This window comes from Maniola hyperantus, chromosome 3 (genome assembly GCF_902806685.2).
Source record: "Maniola hyperantus chromosome 3, iAphHyp1.2, whole genome shotgun sequence".
Taxonomy (NCBI): Eukaryota; Metazoa; Arthropoda; class Insecta; order Lepidoptera; family Nymphalidae; genus Maniola; species Maniola hyperantus.
In genome coordinates, this window is record NC_048538.1 from 7,248,719 (window position 1) to 7,270,294 (window position 21,576).

Sequence of the window (21,576 nt, forward strand, 5' to 3'; positions counted from 1 at the left end):
GGTTTAGGTACCAAGCAACGACTTCATAATTCAACTCGATATCCCAACTCTTCAACCCTGATGATGCAGGGTATTGCACTCCTAAGCCACTGTTGATTGTGAGATAATATTGTAGATGCCAAACATATATACCATTATTGAACTTTAAGTTCCAACTCTTCAATACTGATGCTGCAGGGTACTGCACTCCTATTCTATGGGTTTTAGGAACTGTTGTTGGTGAATTAATATTGTACCATTTACTATTGTACCAAACCACGACTACATGGTTGAACTCCGTTCACAAAAATCCACGCACTCCATCGAAATCCTATTCTATTCCAAACTTATTCGCCAGCGTGACAGGAGTGGAGAAGGCGGATAGGGACGTGTGAGGGGTGCAACGGATCAACGTGATTTTTTCCATCATCATCAGCCTGCAGTCGTCCACTGTTGGACATAGGCTTTCCCTAAAGAGCGCCACCACACCCGGTCCTCAGCCTTCCTCACCTAGCCACTTCCCGCCAGCCTCTGTATATCGTCGGTCCATCGTGCTGGAAGGCGTCCCACACTACGCTTACTTATACCTACGCGGTCTCCACTCAAGAACTTTCCGGCTCCAACGGCCATCACCTCTACGACAGGCATGACCTGCCTTCTTTTATCCCAGAAAATAAAAGAGTTCCCACGGGCTTTTGAAAACCTACATCCACGCGGACGAAGTCGCGGGCGTCAGCTAGTAAATAAATAAAAAAGTACTATTTGTACGAAGCGTTGCGTACTTTATTTGTAAGACGGACAGACAGACAGACAGACAGATAGACGGACAGACAGACAGACGGACAGACCGACAGACGAACAGACGGACAGACGGACGGGCAGACGGACCGATGGACGGACCGACAGACGCATGGACGGACGGACGGACTGACGGACGTACGGACGGACGGACGGACGGACGGACGGACGGACAGACGGACGGACGGACAGACGGACCGACAGACAGACAGACAGAGGGTTCCGTTTTTTTCCTTCTGAGGTACGGAACCCTAAAAATACAAAGAAATACCACCAGGTAGGTACCTACCTACCTATATTATTATACATATACAGGTACCTTTTTAGGGTTCCGTACTTTATAAGGAAAAAAGGGACCCTTAGGATCACTTCGTTGTCTGTCTGTCTGTCCGTCTCTCCGTCTGTGTCGTATCTGTCACACAAACCTATAGGATACTTCCCGTTGACCCAGAATCATGAAATTTAGTAGGTACGTAGGTCTTAGAGCACAAGTAAAGGAATAAATCCGAAAACCATAGATTTGTGATTACAACTTACAAAAAAAATTAAAGTGTGTTAATGAAAAAATAATTAGTATTTTCAATTTTCAATGTATAATAAGTATACCAAGTGGGGTATTATATGAAAGGGCTTTACTGTATTGTGTGTATTCTAAAACACATTTTTATTTATTTTTATGCATAATAGTTTTTGATTTATGAAGCAAAATGTCAAAAAAATACCTGAGTACGGAACCCTTGGTGCGCGAGCAACTCGCACTTGGCCGGTTTTTTAAAATTAGATAAAATAAATAACTAAACAAAGTTACTTACCTATTGTACTAGGACCACACGAGTAGATATCCCTACTAGGACCTCAACAACAAAGTCAGGTCAATAAACCAATGAATAAAATTGGTGTCCAAATTTCAAATTCCAGAGGTCAATGTACAAAATGCAATAAGTATTTGAAGGACTTATTGACTCTGCTCTGCTCAATCTTCTACACATTTGCATAGCCACTGAATAAAAATTAATTTTATAAAATCATTACGACTTTTGTTTTTGAAAACATATTAATAACAACAGTTGTCGTCATAGAAACCACAATATTACACGCGCAGCCGCGCGCCGCTGGGCTGGCCCTTCCCTCCGCCACCCGCGCGGTGTCTAATGTTTGGGGTGAGAAGCATGATGATTTTAGCCGAAATCTGGCGCTTGAAAAGGGTTGAACAGTAGTTTGGGAAAAGTATTTTTGAGAAAAAACTACTGAATTTAGGTTTGCAAAGTAAAGTTATTTCAACTAATGAATAAATAAACTATGTCTAATGATAATTTTTTTTAGAATTTTCCTATTCCTAATCTTATTTATTTACGCCCAAAGTTGACATAAATTTAGTGTTAAAATAGGAATCTTTTGAGGCTCGTAACTTTTAAATCAATATTTTTTTCAATGTTTTAGATATCATTGAACCTAGATAATGACGAGATAAATCGATATAATTCGTAGTTTTGTGCGTACAATATCGAATATTGTTGTATTTTCCCTCCTACGTTTGTATGAAGAAAGCACCGAACTGAGCTGCCTTAACTAGCTAGGTACAGCATACTTCTCGAGTTTTAGCTGTAAAATATGTCATGGTCAACTCATTACTGGCCCCCTACTGAGCACGGGTCTCCTCTCAGAATGAGAAATATTGTAGGCCATAGTCTGCCACGCTAGCCCATCGAAATTGGCTGACTTCACAGTTCACACACCTTTGAGAACATTTTAGAGTACTCTCTAGTGTGCAGGTTTCCTCACGATGTCGGCATTTACTGTTGGCTTATATTAATTGTCTCTCCTTATTGCTACAATCCATTTTTTTTAACTGTGCATCTTTTGTAAACCTGTGTCCCATGTTCTCGATGAGCACAAAGGTCCAACACAACACGGAGGCATTTTATTTCCACAAATTAAATAATTTTACTCATTAAACTAATATTCACATATTAATAAACCATGGTTGACAGATAGCATGACCTCCAACTACATCAGCGCCATCTGCTTAGAGCTTTCGAGATTACATGCCATTAATAACATCGCTAATTAGTAAAGATTATGGATATATTGATTTCATTATTGTTGATTTCTTGTTGTTAATAATAATATTCTCCCGATTAAAAGCCAATTTCAATGGAGACTAGACAAATAGCCATCGATACAACATATTACAGTGCACAAGAGTGCACAGGAACAGTTGCATTTCCCATTCCCTCGCTCTCACAGTCCAACAGGACGGCAATCCGACGACAGTAGCAGAGAGAGAGATCAGGTGCAGGAGTATTGGCTTTTGGCAAAAAAGGGGTATGATACTTTTTTTTGATAGAAAACCCCCAAAAGCTATGCCAAGCTGAGACTGTAACCTCATGATCAGAATGGGCTAGCTAGTACACCAAGGCAGACAAATAAATCATGATAGACATTACCTGTTTAACAGAAGTGAGAGGTCGCTGCTGTGAGGTGGATCGTAAAAAGTCACCTCCCGAAGGCAATAATGATGAAGGTGATGATGGTGGGTACTATAAATATTAAAAAAAAATTCAACATAAGTCATCAATGTAAGTAGACCAAAAAATTCACATACAAAACCACCATTATTGATCTTCGAGATGATAAAAATAAATTAGGAATTACCATAGGATAATTAGCGCTTTGTGGCGAGGGTGACTTAGCTCCTGCAAGCCGAACAGGACTGGACGAAGGGTGCTTGGAAAAATATTCTCGGATATTTTTATCTGAAGAGTTATGCCTTTGTTTACCGCCGACCCCTCCACCACCACCTACACCTTCCTCACCTGGAAACAATCATGTTATTAACAACCAAGGTTCTCTACACACTTTGCATGCTCTCTCTGTTTCCAAATGAATCTACAATGAACCAAAAGCTTAATGTTTCCTGTTTCAGCGGATTATAACAAATTAAGCTTTTGGTTCATTGTATATCATGGACTTCCGCAAAATAACGCCTAGTAACCGAAATTACCTCCTAATCTAGGGGGAAATTTTTGGAATTAGTCATTTTTCACCGATAGATAGCTATGTTGTTCCCAAGTGCTACATATTATAAATGCAAAAGTGTGTTTATTTGTTAGTTTTCCTTCAATCACACTGCAACAAAGCAATAGTAGATCGGCGTGATTGCATGGATATAGTTAAAGACCTGTAGATTGACATAGGTTACTTTTTATCCAGGAAAATCATTAAAAAATTCCCACAGGATTTTAGAATAGAATAGAATTTATTTTATTTAAGTAGACTTATTACAAGTGCTTTTGCATCGTTAACTAGTTTAATTTACCACTGGTTCGGAATGCATGCATGGAGAAGAACCAGCAAGAAACTCGGCGGTTGGTTTAAAACCATAAATCTACACAAAGTCGCGGACATACAGCAACAATCACAGGCACAAGCCTGTATGTATTATACACTAGCTGATGGCCGCAACTGCGCGAATTAGGAATTAGGTCTTTCGAAAATCCAGTGGGAACTCTTTGATTTTCGGGGTAAAAAGTAGCCTATGTCACTCTTTAGGTCTTTATCTATACCCGTGCAAAAAAACACGTCCATCCGTTGCACCGTTGCAACGTCATTGAAGGACAAACCAACAAATAAACACCCTTTCGCATTTATAATAAGGGTACTGATAAAGAGAAACTGAGTGGCTGACATATCAACGTACTGCTTAAATTGCTAGATCTATACTAGATATTTCACATCTAGGTTCTTTCTATAATGTACAGTAAGATTCAAACTTAAATGCGTCTGCGTGAAGTTGCAACACGTTACCCTCCCTGATCTCGGACACCCAAAATGTGTGTTCTGCGCAACGTCGTGCACAAACGTCAGGGGCGCATTTACGTTTGAATCGTACTATACCTACACACAGAAAGGATTTTCAGAAATTCCGCCCAAGTAAAGCGAGGGGGCTTTAAAATGATAAATATTCCAGTGAGTACAAAAAAAGTAGTCTAATATGACTACAAGGCATGACTACCCATTGTGCAAAACCAGATCTCATCCAGGCTTGTGTAGTTAGTCTTTAGTCTATGACCTAAGCAATCCACCATGTTGTAACTTTAGATTAGACAAATTCTTTTGAGCGCACTTATTAAAAAATTAATAGTACCTTTCCGTTTTCTCTTCCTTTCAGGCATTGCTATAGTAGGTGTGGCACCACTTGGTGGCACCAAAGTACTGCCAGGAACTGAATTGGAACCTCGCATAGCAGCAGACTTTTCAGGAGTCAATACATCCACTTCTTTATCACTATGTGAGGATCCTAAAAGGTAATGGAACAGTCAGAAAGTGATTCAATGGATGCATTGCCTTAATCAACTAATTAGATTTCAGGAATTTATCATAGAAACTTAGCAAGCAACCAACTGATCTCTGTCTACATAATAGACATCTCAGAATGATGAGAATTTAAACTAATGCATTGTCCGGGACTTATTAAAAAGAAACCTATAGTTCATAACAAAATTGAAGCACTATTAGGAAGACTGAAAGCTACTAAAATGTGTCGAAATCACAGGACCCCTCTACTGGTGTTTTATTCGGTTCATAATAGATATAATTGCTGTAATAAATTTTAATGGATCTGATCAGTTGATCAATACTTCCATTGACAAGCATAACATTAAAGTTAATTACTATTTTCTGTAAGGGTGTTTCAATAATTGACAGATATCATTGCAACGTCTTGGCAAATAAACAACAATTATTATTCGACGCAAGCTGCGTATGCAGGGAAAATGACATAAACTCACTTTTCGATAAAGAGCTGAGCAGACCGATGTGGTTCACGTTAGTTCCACTTTTATAGTCATGCATAGTGTCACGCAATAGCTTCGGATCACAGGAGGAAAGATTAAACTTTCGCAGTTCCTATCCGGCATTATACACAAAAAGTTGACGTCACACTCCTTTTGACAGCAGTTATCCATAGAAGTTTTGTCCACAAAGTTTGTAAATAAGGTTAGCCTTCGAAGAATTTGTGTCTTGGGAGCGTGTAATGCAAACACTTAACTTCACTGATCACATCACACATTAAACTGCACTTGTTAAACATCACTTAAACACAACACACTTTACCTGTGCTCATATTGGAGTCCTGATTAAGTAGTGGTTGCCCAGTGTTGACAGTAGTTTGTGGTGCCATCTGAATTTGTGACCCAGCTGACATCTGTAAAGAAAGATGGCGTCTTTACATATGACTCGCCCACTTTATTTCTATTTTCACTTGGGTTCCATTAAGTTTAGCACTCAACTTACACTATTTACATGTTATGTACAAAGGAAAAAGGCAATTTTCTCTAATTTAGTTAAATTTTCGCTTCAATAATCCGAATAACCTAACTTGTTTGACAAGTAGTAAACGCCAGTCGACTCGCGACAATCGGATACGCATCCGCGGGGCGGTGTGAAGCGGGGGGGCTGGAGAATGGAGATCGTCACGAAGTTCGCTTCGTATGTAATAATAATAACGACGGGCGAGGCGCCATTTTACAAGGATACAAGGCCAGAAGCATTGTTAATCCAATAAAACTTAACACTGATACAGGCATAAATCTTACTTTTGTTACTAACGTAAGTAGGCACCTGCGTCCTGCTTATTTCGCAAGATTGTTGTGAAAGGTACGAGTGGCATTCGTAGAACGGCGGGTCAATAGCCCGTAATTGCAAACTAAGAATTAAGAAGATAGCAAAATTTTGCATTTGCAGAAAATAAACATCATCAATATGCAGTTCGGGACGAACTGAACAAACAATATTAGCAAAGGAAAAGAAGTATTCAGGTGTTCACTGAGAGTATTATTGCAATAAGACTACAAAAGTAGTCGGAATGAAATTGACTTGACCGATTATTCCCGCAACGAGGACCGAGGTGCGGTAGCTAGCAACGGCGGGTGGCGGGCGGAGTGCCACCGACCCGACCTGCGGCGAACAAGTACGTGATATCGGCGCTCGTGCCCCACAACAAACTGCTTACTGGACGTGTTACGTAGGCGTCTGTGCCGCGATGTACCAACATAAACACAGATATGAAGGTACGGAGGTAGGTACATACATACGTAGGTATGCAGCAAGCTAAAATATCGGCAGAATTGTACGACCAACGCATTACGCAACGCTACGATAAACTTTACATTATTGAAGTAACATTTTCTAACTCCATACTACCTAAGTACCTACCTACCTAGCGGATACTTAGGATACGGCAACTGAGATACATACATTATAGGTATTTCAAACAATGCTTTATACCTAGTTGAAGTGACATCGCTGGCCGTCTAGCAATTAAAATGATGATGAAGGATATTGTCCACGTGAATTAAGTCAAGTCTGATTTCCCAGAATAAATAGTAGCCTAATCCGTCTCCGGGATGCAAGCCATCTCTGTATTTATCTACCAAATTCGTCAAAATCTGTTAAACAGATTAGCTATGAAAAGATAACAGACTCAGAGAGACAGACGCAGTTTCGTATTTATTTAGTACGTATGGATAAACATAATTCTAAAAACAATTAAGGCAATTGTCTCGGTATAAATAGTAAACACAAACATATTTTGGGGGAAAAATACTAAGGTAATAAATTCCAACAAATAGAAATTTCTTTATTAAAAACCTAAATATGATACAATTTTTCGGACAAACAAGAATTTTTTAAAAACAACAAGTATCAATACAAACCTTTGTAATAAAAACAGTATAACTATTGAATACTAACAAATGCAAAACTCATAGGTTCATACTTGGTTCATACCTACCTACTATCATTCACATAAACTTAAATAGGTCTGTACGCATTGCCTAATCATAAGAACTACTAGAATGTTAGGAAATGCATGAGCTATGCGTAATCAGGGTCTTTGTTCTATTGTTCCTAGATGTTATTTATGTTATAGATATTTAACAAGATAATCTTGATAAATCTTATGAAAAACACAATTCAGCAGAACAGTCGACAAAGCTTTTAAATAGCATAATTGTGTAGAAGTTGTAATAAAAGCTGCAGCCTCCGAACATACATGCAAGCTTGGAATTGGATAAGATCCTACAATAAATATCTAAGATCTACTAAGAGGTAAGTAGGCAGTACCTATAAAGAAATTCAAAATTTTATTTAAATGTCGAATTTGAGGAAATCGATATTAAAAATTGGAACTTTCGACTTGACGTAGGTAATCGTCCACAAGTCACAACACATACACTATAGAGGTAACTACTTGTTAACCCTTTCGATATTAAATCATCCAATAACTAGGTAGTAACTATGTAGATTATATCTTGTTATTTATAATAGAATCACCGGACAAACAAGAAGACGAGTGAACTGATGTCACTCAAGGGCGTTTAAAGAACGAAACAACTGCCTAAGCTTAAGAAAAGTACTGTTGATACGGCCATAATAACAATCGATACTATGCTTCATGAAGGACATTAAACCAAGTAAGAATATTCCATTTTTTATGATCTCGGAAAATTAGTAGTAAAAGCTTAATTTGTCGAAGGGTAAACAAATTATTGCCCGCACAAATAGAGAACGAACAACTTTTCTAAACAACGCAATAAACGGTAAAAACATATCAAACAGGCATATTAGTATTATCACTGTAACGTTGCCGCTCTGCACTCCCTCCCGTGCCCCCTGCCCCCCGCCTCTCCACCAGCAGCCCACCTCCTTACTGAACTAACAACTATGGCACCGATGCCGATGTTTAAGCGAATGCAACGACTGATTCAAATTAACGATAAGAATAATATCACGTGATTCAAATAAAAGTTAGAACATAAGTATTATCTATCGCCTTAGGTATGTTCTGGCAAGGCTAGATGACGTAAGTATCAGATAACAAGTTTTAAAGTAAAATCAACAAAGCACCAAGTCCTAATTAATATTTTTTGCTTTTTTATTTACTATTAGTATCTCTTGATTACTAGATATGTTGATACTTTGCTTAATCCTATAGTTTGTCTTAACTGTTCAATCATTTACCACGCAGTAAGTACTTATTGTTGTGCCTATATTTAGCACACCTAGCACCAGGCGAATGGAAAGTTAGCGAGCTGGCAACAATATTTATGTACGTCGATGTATAATATATGCGCCTTCGTTATGCACATACGCGTTGGATTAAACGCATTAAGAGTTATTTAATTAAAAACCATATTTGTGTTTGTAAAAACTTTTTGCAATAAAGGCAAATTGAGTATCAACACTGAAATTTGAAACATGCATATGCATGATGCATAAAATCCATACCCACCTACAGCGGATGTCAACGAAATTATTTTTATAGTGCTCCTCATTCTGTTGATATCCAGCCTGGTCAGTTATTATAAGTTATTACAAGTTAAAACCAACGCGAATTTGTATTTTGTTATATTAGTCTTTACTCTTTATAACAACATACTTTAAATTTAATGCGTCATAACAGAATAACTATTACATATTAATTATGTGTTACTTAAAATAACAATTATAGTTGAAATCATCATCTTTATTTGCTTAATAACCAACATCAAGATTGTGATAGGGGCGTGTGCATAAATGTAGCGCAGGAAACTGCGTCTCGATGTTGAAGACAATCAATACTCAGTCACATCTCTGTCCCGCATTCATTGTGGAAGCGCAGTTCCGCGGACCCCGAAATCCCCTCTTCCGGTGCGGTATTCAGCCGCGTGCTGTTTAACCCAATTTTCTAGTGCGAGGGGTGTGCAGGGCCTGAGGTGAAAGAGGGGGAGGCAGGGCTCGGCGCAATTTCAGCCACAAGTGTGCAACGCCAACGAGGCGCCACGAAATTCGAATCAGACCCTGCAATATTGATTATTTCTGTTGCTAGGCTTTCTAACGTCTCCATTTTATGTTTTACAACACACTCATTCGAGGTACGACATCTAAAGTCCAAACAATTTATATGCGGAATTTCGCAATGAGGACGGGAATCCTTATCAAAAACTCAAGAATACCTACTATAAGTAAACATGATAAGATTGAACATAATGTTGGGTTTCCTATTTTCATTAAATTTGAAAACCTGAATGGGTTTACATTCAAAAACAACACGGAAGGACATCCTGCCATCAACATGCCACACTTATCAAATGTATTTCCAAATACATACCCTATGTATGATGTACCAACGTCAACGACATTAATTATTTATTATTATGAAAATAATTCAAATCAGTATCAAAACCTGTTAAAAAAATTTATGAATCCTCCCATCGATTTACCAAACCTTAAATCGATGAATCCTCCAATGAAATCGGATCAAAAGTAGAATACACTAAAGATATAAAAATTCAATAAAGCATTGAAAATGAACAGGAGCAAGAGATAACTTTATCAATAATGCTGGTGAAAGAGAGAGAGCAAAAAAGTTAGATTTTCACAAAAATTTAATCTAATTTCACCCAAAAATGATGTTTTACTTGTACTTACAAACTAAATTCAAGAGTATGATATAAAAATATAGTTTTTTTAATAACAGATGAACAAGAATACTACTAAATTGGCAAGGTTACTTTCTGAAAATTGAGCAAAGTTGTCTCATGAATCTGTAATACTGTAATCCTTTCCGTTCTTACTGATAATCTGGACCCCACACATTCGACTACCTCACTTAGCTAGCTATGGAATGTTATGTTAGATGTTTCCCATAAGGACAAGAGAGATGCAGGAGAGCAGCTAAGGTCACAGTTAAAGCCCAAACTATTAACAAGAGGCTGTGAGCAGGCCATGTTTGTCGTAGGAGCGTTCGTCTTTGGAGCCGGAAACTACGATAGACCGAGGATAAAACGAGAGTGAAGGAAGTGTTAGAATTAGGAAGTCTGAGGACCGGATATCATGGCGCTCATTAATACTTCAGAGTTCAGACAATATGTGACTTCTGAAACCAACATGATAGAAATGTTTTGTTACTTGCATGCGGTATATATTTTGTTGATTAGGCTGACTTTAATAACGTCTCGAACGAGCTTGATAAGGTCTATATTGATGTTACTGCATTCAATCGTTTACCCAGATACCTACTTGTTAATTAATGTATATGTATATTGTTTGGCAGGTTTCATAGTTACAAAACTTATAAAATTATTCGATCTTAAGTTCAAACTTTGTGGATATTGAACTTCTATGTCGTTTTCCGATGTGCTCACGCTTTCAAGATTCACAAGACGTAAGTATTTAAATTTTAAAACCCCCGAACCGACACAAAAACATTTGAAAAGTAAAAAATAAAATGTATTGGCCCTTTAAGTTTAATCAAAATAGTAAAATTTATATCCAAGCGCTCGTCCCGTTGGCGTCGATAACAGCATAATTATACGAAGGTAGGTACTTTATCATTTGTAGGTATTCTAGTTTTATTTTATTTACTTAGCGGTCCCCCGACGCGATGAACGCTTGGATATAAATTTTACTATTTATTTTTATATTAAACTTAAAGGGCCATCACTTTATTTTTTACTTTTTAGAGGTTTTTGTGACGGGGGTTTTATAAATTTTAAATTAAATTTTATTTTATGTTTTTATGTATAAATAACTAGTACTGACACTTGTGTTGAATAGCCGTTTACCTAAACTAATTTCATGACATTTTAGATTCTAGTGTTCAAAAACGTTTTATTAGATATGCAAAATTAATTGTACGTTTAGGTTCAATAGTTTCTGCGTTATCAGCGGATCGAAAATAGCTTGAAATGGTTCGTGTACCGTTCGGTCGTGTGTTCATGTTGAATGGTTATAACGTGTACTTAATATATACACAGAAAAGCTGACTGACTGACTGACTGACTGATCTGTCAACGCACGGCTCAAAACACTGGACGGATCGTGCTGAAATTTGGCATGCAAATATGTAGCTATTATGACGTAGACATCCGCTAAGAAAGGGTTTTCGAAAATTCAACCTCTAAGGGGGTAAAAATAGAGCTTTTTGGAATTTGATACTCCAAGCGGACGAAGTCGCGAGCATAAGTTAGTTATTATTATGATGATAATTGTGCTGCGCGATTTGCCAAGTTACGATATTTTTATTTCATTTTTGAAGTTTTTTTGGGATAATACAATTATTGGTGTTCTGTTAATATAAAGTTCACGAATGAATACCAACAATAAAATGGCCTCACGATAAAGCCAAATACAACTTTGCAAGCAAGCCAAACGAGCGTAGCGAGCATGCGCGGCGGCGTTCCATTCACAACAAATGACGTGTCGCTTTGGGAGATCCGGCTGTGTAGTGCGCTCTACTTAACGCTTACTTTTAAAGCATTTTTATGAGCTATGATATTTAAAGCTACCAATAACTAGAATTAAAAAGTATTACTTATATGCTGTTTAGTATAAAATCATAATAGTAAATAGACTAAAACACCGGCGTGCGAGCCGGCCGGTACGGCGCAGTGGGTCAGGCGAGGCGGTACGGGCGGACCTTGCAATGTCGCGGCGTGACGCTCAGCTGACGCATGACAGGCCGCCCGCCGCCGCCGCCGGCCCCACGACGCGACGCGCGTTCATTGCCTCCGCGGCGGTCTGTGTGAGCTGACGCTCCGTATGCAATGTACTATTGATCGTACGCGATGTACCAAATATCTTGTCAAGATTTTACTTTCAAAAATTCGACGATGAATGACACCAGAAGCGACGGCGTTGAATTTGAATATTGAATATCGAGTGTGCTTGAATTGAATAGTGAATCTTATTTCAATTATTTGTGAGTGCGATTTAGATTTTTGCTGGAGTGTGGTGACGACCGGTGCGAAAGGTCGGGTTGTGTAAAAATAACTGCGGAACCGGGCGGCTAAGCGTGGAATGAGGTTCGGCGGCGCATTGTAGCCAAGGCGGGGCGAGGCTGTGTTCGCCATGTTATAATTTCCCTTTGCGTTCAATGTGCAAAGTGCAAACCGGCCGAAAACACTGCTGCGCTACGCCTTCTCGCTTTTCTCCGGTGCCTTCAAACACCCTCACATTGATTTATTTAGCTGGAACGCAAATTACGTTTTTGTGGCGTTTATGATTTCATCTCAGGAAGTAGGAACATGAAATTCATTAGTTGTGACTAAAATTTAGTCTAAAATATATGTAGTGTGAAATTTTTATACTTAAGAACGGCTACTACTTAATTAGGAGAACTTCCAAGATGTATCTTCAGATGATGTGTTTTCAGATTTTTCCCCAAATGTCAGCTATAAGATCTACCTACCTGCCAAATTTCATGATTCTAGGTCAACGGGAAGTACCCTATACACCAAACCAACTACCAATAAAAATTTTTTACAAAAAAAATAAAAACCGACTTCGTTACACAAACACTAAAAATTGAAAAATAATTTAATTTATTACCGAGTATATTATGTATACAAGAGTTAATATAGTTCCATAATAATACTTTTTGGTGCCGGTGCCAATTAGCTTTAGCTGCGCGAATCGTCTAGACTTCATATTTTTATGGGACTCCACAATGGCACCTCATTGGCACCGACCCCAAAAAATATTATTATGGAACTATATTAACTCTTGTATACATAATATACTCGGTAATAAATTAAATTATTTTTCAATTTTTAGTGTTTGTGTAACGAAGTCGGTTTTTATTTTTTTTGTAAAAATTTTTTATTTCACAATTTTTAGTGGCTCCATGGAATTATGCTATGACTGGTTAAAAATCTACTGTTTACTAAGCTATTACACTGATCGCGAGCAATTTACTCTTATCCGTTGAGGAGTTCCAGTATCTATCTTCGAAGATGTTCATCAGATCTTCACCAAATTGAAATGGGACCAACTTTGAAGTATACCCTTTCAAACAAAAAAAGAATTTTCAAAATCGGTCCAGGCGTTTTCGCGTAATCGGGGAACATACATAAAAAATAAAAAAAAAAAAAAAAAAAAAAAAAAAAAAAAAAAAAAAAAAAGATTCCGACGAATTGAGAACCTCCTCCTTTTTTTGAAGTCGGTTAAAAAGTATTATTATGGAACTATATTAACTCTTGTATACATAATATATTCGGTGATAAATTAAATTATTTTTAGTGTTTGTGTATCGAAGTCGGTTTTTATTTTTTTTGTAAAAAAAATTTATTTTACAATTTTTAGTGGCCCCATGGAATTATGCTATGACTGGTTAAAAAACTACTGTTTACTAAGCTATTACACTGATCGCGAGCAATTTACTCTTATCCGTTGAGGAGTTCCAGTATCTATCTTCGAAGATGTTCATCAGATCTTCACCAAATTTAAATGGGACCAACTTTGAAGTATACCCTTTCGAACAAAAAAGAATTTTCAAAATCGGTCCAAGCGTCTTCGAGTAATCCGGTTACATACATTAAAAAAAAAAGATTCCGACTAATTGAGAACGTCCTCCTTTTTTGAAGTCGGTTAAAAATAAATAAAAATCTGTTTTAGAATGTACAGGTGAAGACCTTTCATATGATACCCCACTTGATATAGTTATCTTACTTCGAAAACTGAAAATACTAATTATTAGTTAATGACCACAATTAAATTTTTTTGTGTTGTAACCACAAATTCACGGTTTTCAGATTTTTACCCGAATGTCAGCTATAAGAGCTACCTACCTGCCAAATTTCATGATTCTAGGTTAACGGGAAGTACCCTGTAGGTTTCTTGACAGACCGACAGACAGACAGACAACAAACAAAGTGATCCTATAAGGGTTCCGTTTTTCCTTTTGAGGTACGGAACCCTAAAAATTATAATGACATGTTAATGAACAAGTAGGTAATTAGTATTTTCAATTTTCAAAGTAGGATAACTATACCAAGTGGGGTATTATATTATGAAGGACTTTACCTGTTAAATTCTAAAACAGTTCAATTTATCGTGCAAAATGTCGAAAAAAATGAAAAGTGTTTGGTTGGTGACAGATAGGTGCGGCGCGATGCAGTGTCGGTGACCCCTCGGCCCCGCGACTGAGCCGCCTGCTACGCTCATGGAGGCCGTTCGCAAGTAGCAACATTCTAGCTCTTTTACGTATAAAACCGGCGAAGTGCGAGTTCCGTACTATAATCGTATTTTTTCGACATTTTGCAAGATAAATCAAAAACTATTCTGAATAAAAATAAATAAAAATCTGTTTCAGAATGTATAAATAATAATGCCCTTTCATATGATACCCCACTGGTATAGTAATCTTGCTTTAAAAGTTGAAAATATTAATTATTTTTTCATGAATACATTTTAATTTTTTTTGGCGATGTAACCACAAATTCACGGTTTTCGGATTTTTCCCTTAACGTCTGCTATACGACCTACCTACATGCCAAATTTCATGATTCTAGGTCAACGGGAAGTACCCTGTAGGTTTTTTGAAAGACAGACAGACATCTATAAGGGTTACGTTTTTCCTTAGAGGTACGGAACCAAAAATTAATACTACATGTTTTGATTAAACCCAATTTTTGCCTTCAAACGATCTTATCTAACAAACGTTTAGCACACGATATGAAGCGATAAGAAAAACAACTGATAAAAAATTATAATTTTATGAAAACATACATACGGCCTACCTACTTAATACTTTCACAAACATACCTATTTTGATTCAACCATAGAATGTTACATTCTAGTTACAAACTTGAAAGCTATGAACTTGACACACATATCAGTATATCGACATAGCAAACAATATTTTTATTGCAAATTGATAGTAGATAGGTATTTTGTCACAAGAAGTAGGTATCTAGTGACAATTAATATCAAGGTGACCAGACGCCACGCAGTAAATGCACAGAGTTACTAAAGTCTAAATTTAGAGGTGTCATCATGCAATAGACAGTTGGACAATGCGAGACTCGCGTTTAAGACAAAAAGTACCACGTCCGCACTAACGTGATTCGTTTTGTTGCAAATCCAAAAAAGGTCAAACTCACCACCGTGTTGAAGTCGGTGACTCGATGTGTTTCTACTAGTATGGCTCCTGCACTCACCTGCAAACACGCGATCAATGCGCTCGTGTACTAAACCATACGTTTAGAAATCAGAAACTCCCTTTGCTTTAAAATACGGTTTATAACTAGATTTGTTTCTTTCTGTTAATAATTACCGGGCGGCCTTCTGTTATAGTTTTATTTTGACAACTCATTTTCTATATTTCTTAATATTCCTCTAAATGTTAAAGCTATTTTAGAGAACGTTTAAAACAACAAATAATGCTATTTTTTAAAGTAAATCGTCGGGCAAAGAAATATTTGTAATACGTAGGCACTTTGACGCTCTGATTCCGCTCAGTCAGGCAGTGAGAGCGCTCCAATCTGTTTGTAGGTTGATAAGTCACAAACGTACATTTACCGGCAAACTATTTGTGTCTGTCCGCCATCTTGTTTTCGAATGACGAAATGGTAGTCTCATACCTACATACGCAGATCATTATATTATTAAAAAAATAGAATGATATGCCATAACAACACTGATATGCATACATGTTCATAAAAAGAGTAGGTAGGTACATAGGGCTATGAAATAGCTCGAATTGATGTTGATTACTCACTCTAAATAATTCCGATGAGCGAAAAGATTAACAACGATATAAATAAATAAGATCATTTGAAATTGAATAATTTACAAAGCAAAACAACAACGTATAAAACCAATGCCCTGGCGTCGCAAAATGACGCGTCAATAGGTCCAACAGAGGGGAGAATAAGAGAGGTGCGGGGAGAGGGGCGGACGAAGGCGAGACACATAATGGAATTACATATCTACATCACTTACTTGGCCGAGACCACAATGTGTATGTACAAACTATCTATAGTCTATACATAAGCTGTGCGACACAGCGCAATGATCAGTCCGCGCGAGTAAGCGCAATAAAGGCTCAGGTGAATCGAATGAAGCTTGCATTTTCTGCATCACGAAGACTCTTCCGCTTTTCGTAACGATTGTGTTAGGTCATCATAGTAAGTCAATGGTGAGATTAAGTTGACTTGACACAACCTCGGCGTAATAAATGAAGTTAAATATCATCATAACATTGAAGATTCAAAAAGATGACTGACCTACAAACAAAATAAATTGAGTCCAATTTTGATAATCGATATTCTACTTACAGATTTTATAGTATGTAACTTTTGAATCAAATAAACTGTTAATTGTTAAGTTTTTAACTCGGTTGTTCATCATGGTTTCAGGGAAGAAAAACAGAAAGTAAAAGTTATTCGAAAATTTATATCCACTTCTACGAAGGAACAACGTCAGAAGTGCTTAATTTTATTGAAATAGTTAATTTGACCTCAAATATATAGTCAATCATCATCAACCCTTCGCCGGCTCACTACTGAGACCAGGTCTCCTCTCAGAATGAAAAGGGGTTTTGCCATAGTCCACCACGCTTGCCATGTGCAGATTGGCAGTCTTCACAGTTCACACGCCCTTGAGAGCATTATGCAGAACGCTCAGGTTTTTTGACGATGTTTTCCTTCTCCGTCAAAGCAAATGATAATTAATTCCACTTTCGTAGATCGCAGGTCAGATGACTTCCCTTATTACCCCCTTACAGGAATTGTGACGATTTAACTAGTAACTATAAATACAACAGTTTAAATATAAATACGTAGCTACTCGAACTCGAATCGCGAAGTAAAAAATGTGAGTAAAAATACTACAAGTTGAGATAATGTTAACACCTTTTTGTTGACATTATAGAAACAGAACAAGATCTGTTCGACTCCATTATAGCAGCGTTGCGAAGCGGCCATTTTCTTTTGAACACGTAAGCGTGAGCCTGCTGACGTAGCTCAATGATACACGGCAATTGCCTCTGCGTAACGATAAACTGAAGTCTGAACCAACACGCGAGCAGAGCGCACACGGCATGGGTAACGATGAGACAACAAAAGAATCGATCTGCAAACATTATTGCCCTCGCCATCTTCCATTTTTCGGAGTAATTTTACTTCATTAAAAAGCTTTAAAGGAACGAGAAGGGGAATTTTATTTATGATAATAGCATTGATAAGGCTTTTATTAAAAGGTATTTTGAGGACGAAACAATTACTCTACTCACGCATACCCACTGCGCAAAAAATAGATGTTTATTAATAGCACGCCGCTAGGTAGATTTGTTCTTTACGTAGGGGTTTAGGTCGGTATTCTTTTCAAGGCAATTTGCAATAATATGTAGTTAGGTAGGTGTATCGTGTTATTAAAGACATTCATTAACGGGTTTTACTTAATAAGTACTAAATTAGAGAAATGTTAACGTTGATGTGTAAGTAAGCGTAATAATATAATCTATACATACTTATAATAAAACTGTAACGGGACGATATCTGTACATTAACAATTAATAATTAATTAATGTTTTCTGAAAATCTTAATCAGTAAAAGCATTTTTATCGATATAATAATATGGATAGCTTCCAAACAAATTTCTTTAAATTTCTGTCTTTCAGTTTGTGTGCGGTTTAAATGCTGAACGGATTTGAATACAAATTGGCATACTTATAGCTAATGCTCCAGTTAACATAATAGAATAGTTGTTATCCGTTCGTTCGGGATAGAGAATTATTGATCTCAAAACAACTTGATATTACTCGGTAGCTCCGTCAAATCTTAACCAATTTTGACAATTCCTTGTAAAGGTTGCACTGATAGAGGTTCCTAATAAACAAAGTTATTCTTTCCGCATAAAGATTAATTTAGATTTATGTACAATGCAAGCGGGATAGATACAAAGTGGATGCTGACCTTGGCGCCTAGAAAGCGAGCCTCCAGTAGCTCCTGCTTGCGAGGATCCAGCGCCGCCTGGAAGTGCTCCATCTTGACGCCAGCGCCTAACAACAACAGATTAAACTCTATTACGCCCAACCTTAAAATTAATTTAAGGTTATTAAGTAGGTATAGCGTTATAATAAAATCAGTAATTAACCCAGCAAAAATAGCTACGAGTAATTATAAAAACATTAAAGCGCAATATAATTTCTCATGTAATCATCATAATATTGTGTTTGATGATCTCAAAGCTGGTTTGTGTGTATTGCTTAGTTAGCCCATAATTTGGGGTTCAACATCTATAACACAGTCAACCAACACAGCGTGTCTGATGATACTAATCCCGCAGAGGTTACATGTTAATTGTAAATAGTTAGTTTGTTTACTATGTAGGGACATCTTAGATATTTTTCATATGTATTTTGTTGTAAATTATTTGCGTGCATTCATTGCGTACGTTGCGTACATCTCCTTTGGTTTAATTTCACGACACGGTCAATACTAGTTGGGCATTTTTTTTAATTTTGGCAACAGTTTTGATAAGTAATCTCTTTACATGAAAGGAATAATATACTTTTATAAACAAGGCAATTTAACAAAGGACTGATCATCACGAAAACTCTGTAAGTTGGGCTACGAATCTGAAATTTCTGGAGTTTCGAGGTTTCTTTAAGAGGGTTGAAAATATGGTGGTAGATATTTATATGAAGTTCTATATTTGGAGTAGGTTAAAAGTTTTAAATAATAAAAATCAGTTAAGCTTTGCTTGCAGTCGGACGACTTTCAAAACAGTTTGGTAAAATAGAGAATGATAGTTTTTATGAGAAAATTCGAATTACTATCTAATATACATATGTAATATGTATGTATGAAGATCTGCTTACACTCACTTTTTGTCGGAGTACGTACGACCAATTTCTACTTTTCTAGAATTTAGTTTAAATGTTTTAATTACTGTTAATAACTTGAAATTTGGTAAATACGTTACTTCCACTTGCTTCCAGCTAAGAAAAGATGTTCAGAAAATCCCCCCCTAAGGGGGAGAATTGGAGTTGGAAGGTCATATGAAAGAACTATGATTTTAAAGTTAGAGACATCAAAATCGGTATTTAAGTAAGTGATTTTAAATGATAAAAAGCAGTTTATGTTTTTTTTGAAACTCATCCCTTAAGGATGGTAAAATAGGGTAAGTATAAAAGTTTGTATGAGAAAATTTTAATTACTGTTATTATTAAATTTAATGTTGAAAGTTTAAATTTAGCAGGAAGGTTCTTTCTAGGACGTAGGCAGCTAAGAAAGGATTTTACAAAAATCCAACCTCGTCTCTAAGAAGGTAAAATGGGGGAATGGAAGATAGTACGAAACTCGTATGAAGTACGGGCGTAGTGGTATTTACAAGGTTTCGTACTATACGCGTATCGTAAAAACGAGCCCTTAGGTGAGGTGCGTCTGTCGGTCACAGCTTATTATTTCAATCTAAATATATAAAAGCGAAATACCACTCACACTCGCTGACTGACTGACTGACTAATCACGAAATCTCAGGAACTATAAAGCCTACAAATTTGAAATTTGGAAGGTAGGTTCTCACTAGGATGTAGGTGTCAGCTAAGAAACGGTTGTGAAAAATATCCCCCCCAAAGGGTGTGAAAGGGGGTTCGAAGGTTGTATGAAAGTCCTGTTTTTGAAGTTAGAGACATGAAAATCGACATTTAGGTTATTAGCTTTAAATAATAAAAATCTGTAAAAGTCAATTTGGGAAATTCCCCCCTTAGACCAGCCATACACGGACAGCTTGAAGCAGTCAGGATGGACTGCTTCAAGCTGCGACTGCGTGTTAAACTACAGACCGCTCAAGCAGCGCAGCAAGCTCCTATATTTTTGAAGTTAGAGATATGAAAATTGGCATTTAGGTATTCTGGGTTCGGTGAGACTGAGTGAGTAGGTAAGTGAGGTCTTTTGCAGCGGGAAAGTTTTAGATCTAATGAGAAACCAGAAATTTTATGCGGACGAACTCTTCGACTCTGCGACTTCGTCCGCAAATCGATGGAATTTAGTATGTTAATGTAAATTCCATCGATTTGGATGGATCTCTTAAAAGTGAAAACCTAACGTTCGTTTACGTATTATTTAAAAAATACTTATACATTTATGATTTTATATTCTCTAAATTATGATATTCACAATCCACATACCTACGAACATAATATACAAAACGACTTTACACGACTGCGCAACGCGAAGGAGTGTTATGTGTTCATCAGTCTATATATTATTTGTAAGTATGTAGTTATGTGGGTGGATATTAGGTTTACCTTGGAGTACCACAAGTACATAATGGTAATTTTACCTTTATGTAATAACAATGTTTATGAAAAAGAATCGGTGAAATAGCAAGGGGGTGGGGGGACGGGGTTTTGGCGCAGTATCTGGGGCAGACAGTGAGTTGGGAGAAGTTAGGTACGGTTATTTATATATGTATGTATGTTCAATGTACATATTGATCGCCTCCCCGGGCCACTCGCCACTATGATCTCACCTCCATCCTCTGTGACCCCCTTCCCCTCTCGCACCCGCTACCTCATCACCCCCAAAGCCTATACCAACCCGAATGTCAAATCTACCCAAAGAGAACGATGAATGCATTTTTTTTTCAATAAATAAATTCTTAAAAACTTTGGATAAATCAAGACATTATAATTTAAACTTTACTGGCTGAAGGATCTGACAGCCCACCGTATTATTATCCCCAGAAAACCCCTTCCATTATGAGATTAATGAAAAAGGATCAGGACCTCAGCGCGGCATTAACAGTGGAGGAATACAAAGCAGGGAGAGAAACTAGTTTCTTGTGAGAAGTCATTGAGTCAGTAAAGACATCACACACGGGATAATATTATTATTATATAATATAGTGTCTGACTTTGTATATTTCACCATATATAATATCTTACTCGCCATAGAAATGTGAGCGTGCATATGCGCTAATTTTAATACCAGAGCCGCAGACTAGGGTATTCAATAGCGCCGAGAGTG

General features: G+C 37.1%; 1 protein-coding gene across 10 annotated transcripts in view; it reads right to left on the bottom strand.

Annotated features, from left to right (window-relative positions):
• Tlk (Tousled-like kinase) overlaps positions 1 to 21,576 on the bottom strand; it is a 56,341-nt gene that overhangs the window by 18,505 nt on the left and 16,260 nt on the right. For 2 of the 10 annotated variants that reach the window (XM_034984700.2, XM_034984699.2), the window contains 6 exons: positions 18,517 to 18,602; positions 15,702 to 15,758; positions 5,893 to 5,983; positions 4,925 to 5,077; positions 3,433 to 3,593; positions 3,225 to 3,317 (listed from right to left, as the gene is read on the bottom strand). In XM_034984700.2, coding sequence (XP_034840591.1) covers positions 3,225 to 3,317; positions 3,433 to 3,593; positions 4,925 to 5,077; positions 5,893 to 5,983; positions 15,702 to 15,758; positions 18,517 to 18,602 — 641 coding nt within the window. The other 8 variants (XM_069509618.1, XM_034984701.2, XM_034984706.2 and 5 more) reach the window with 6 other exon arrangements.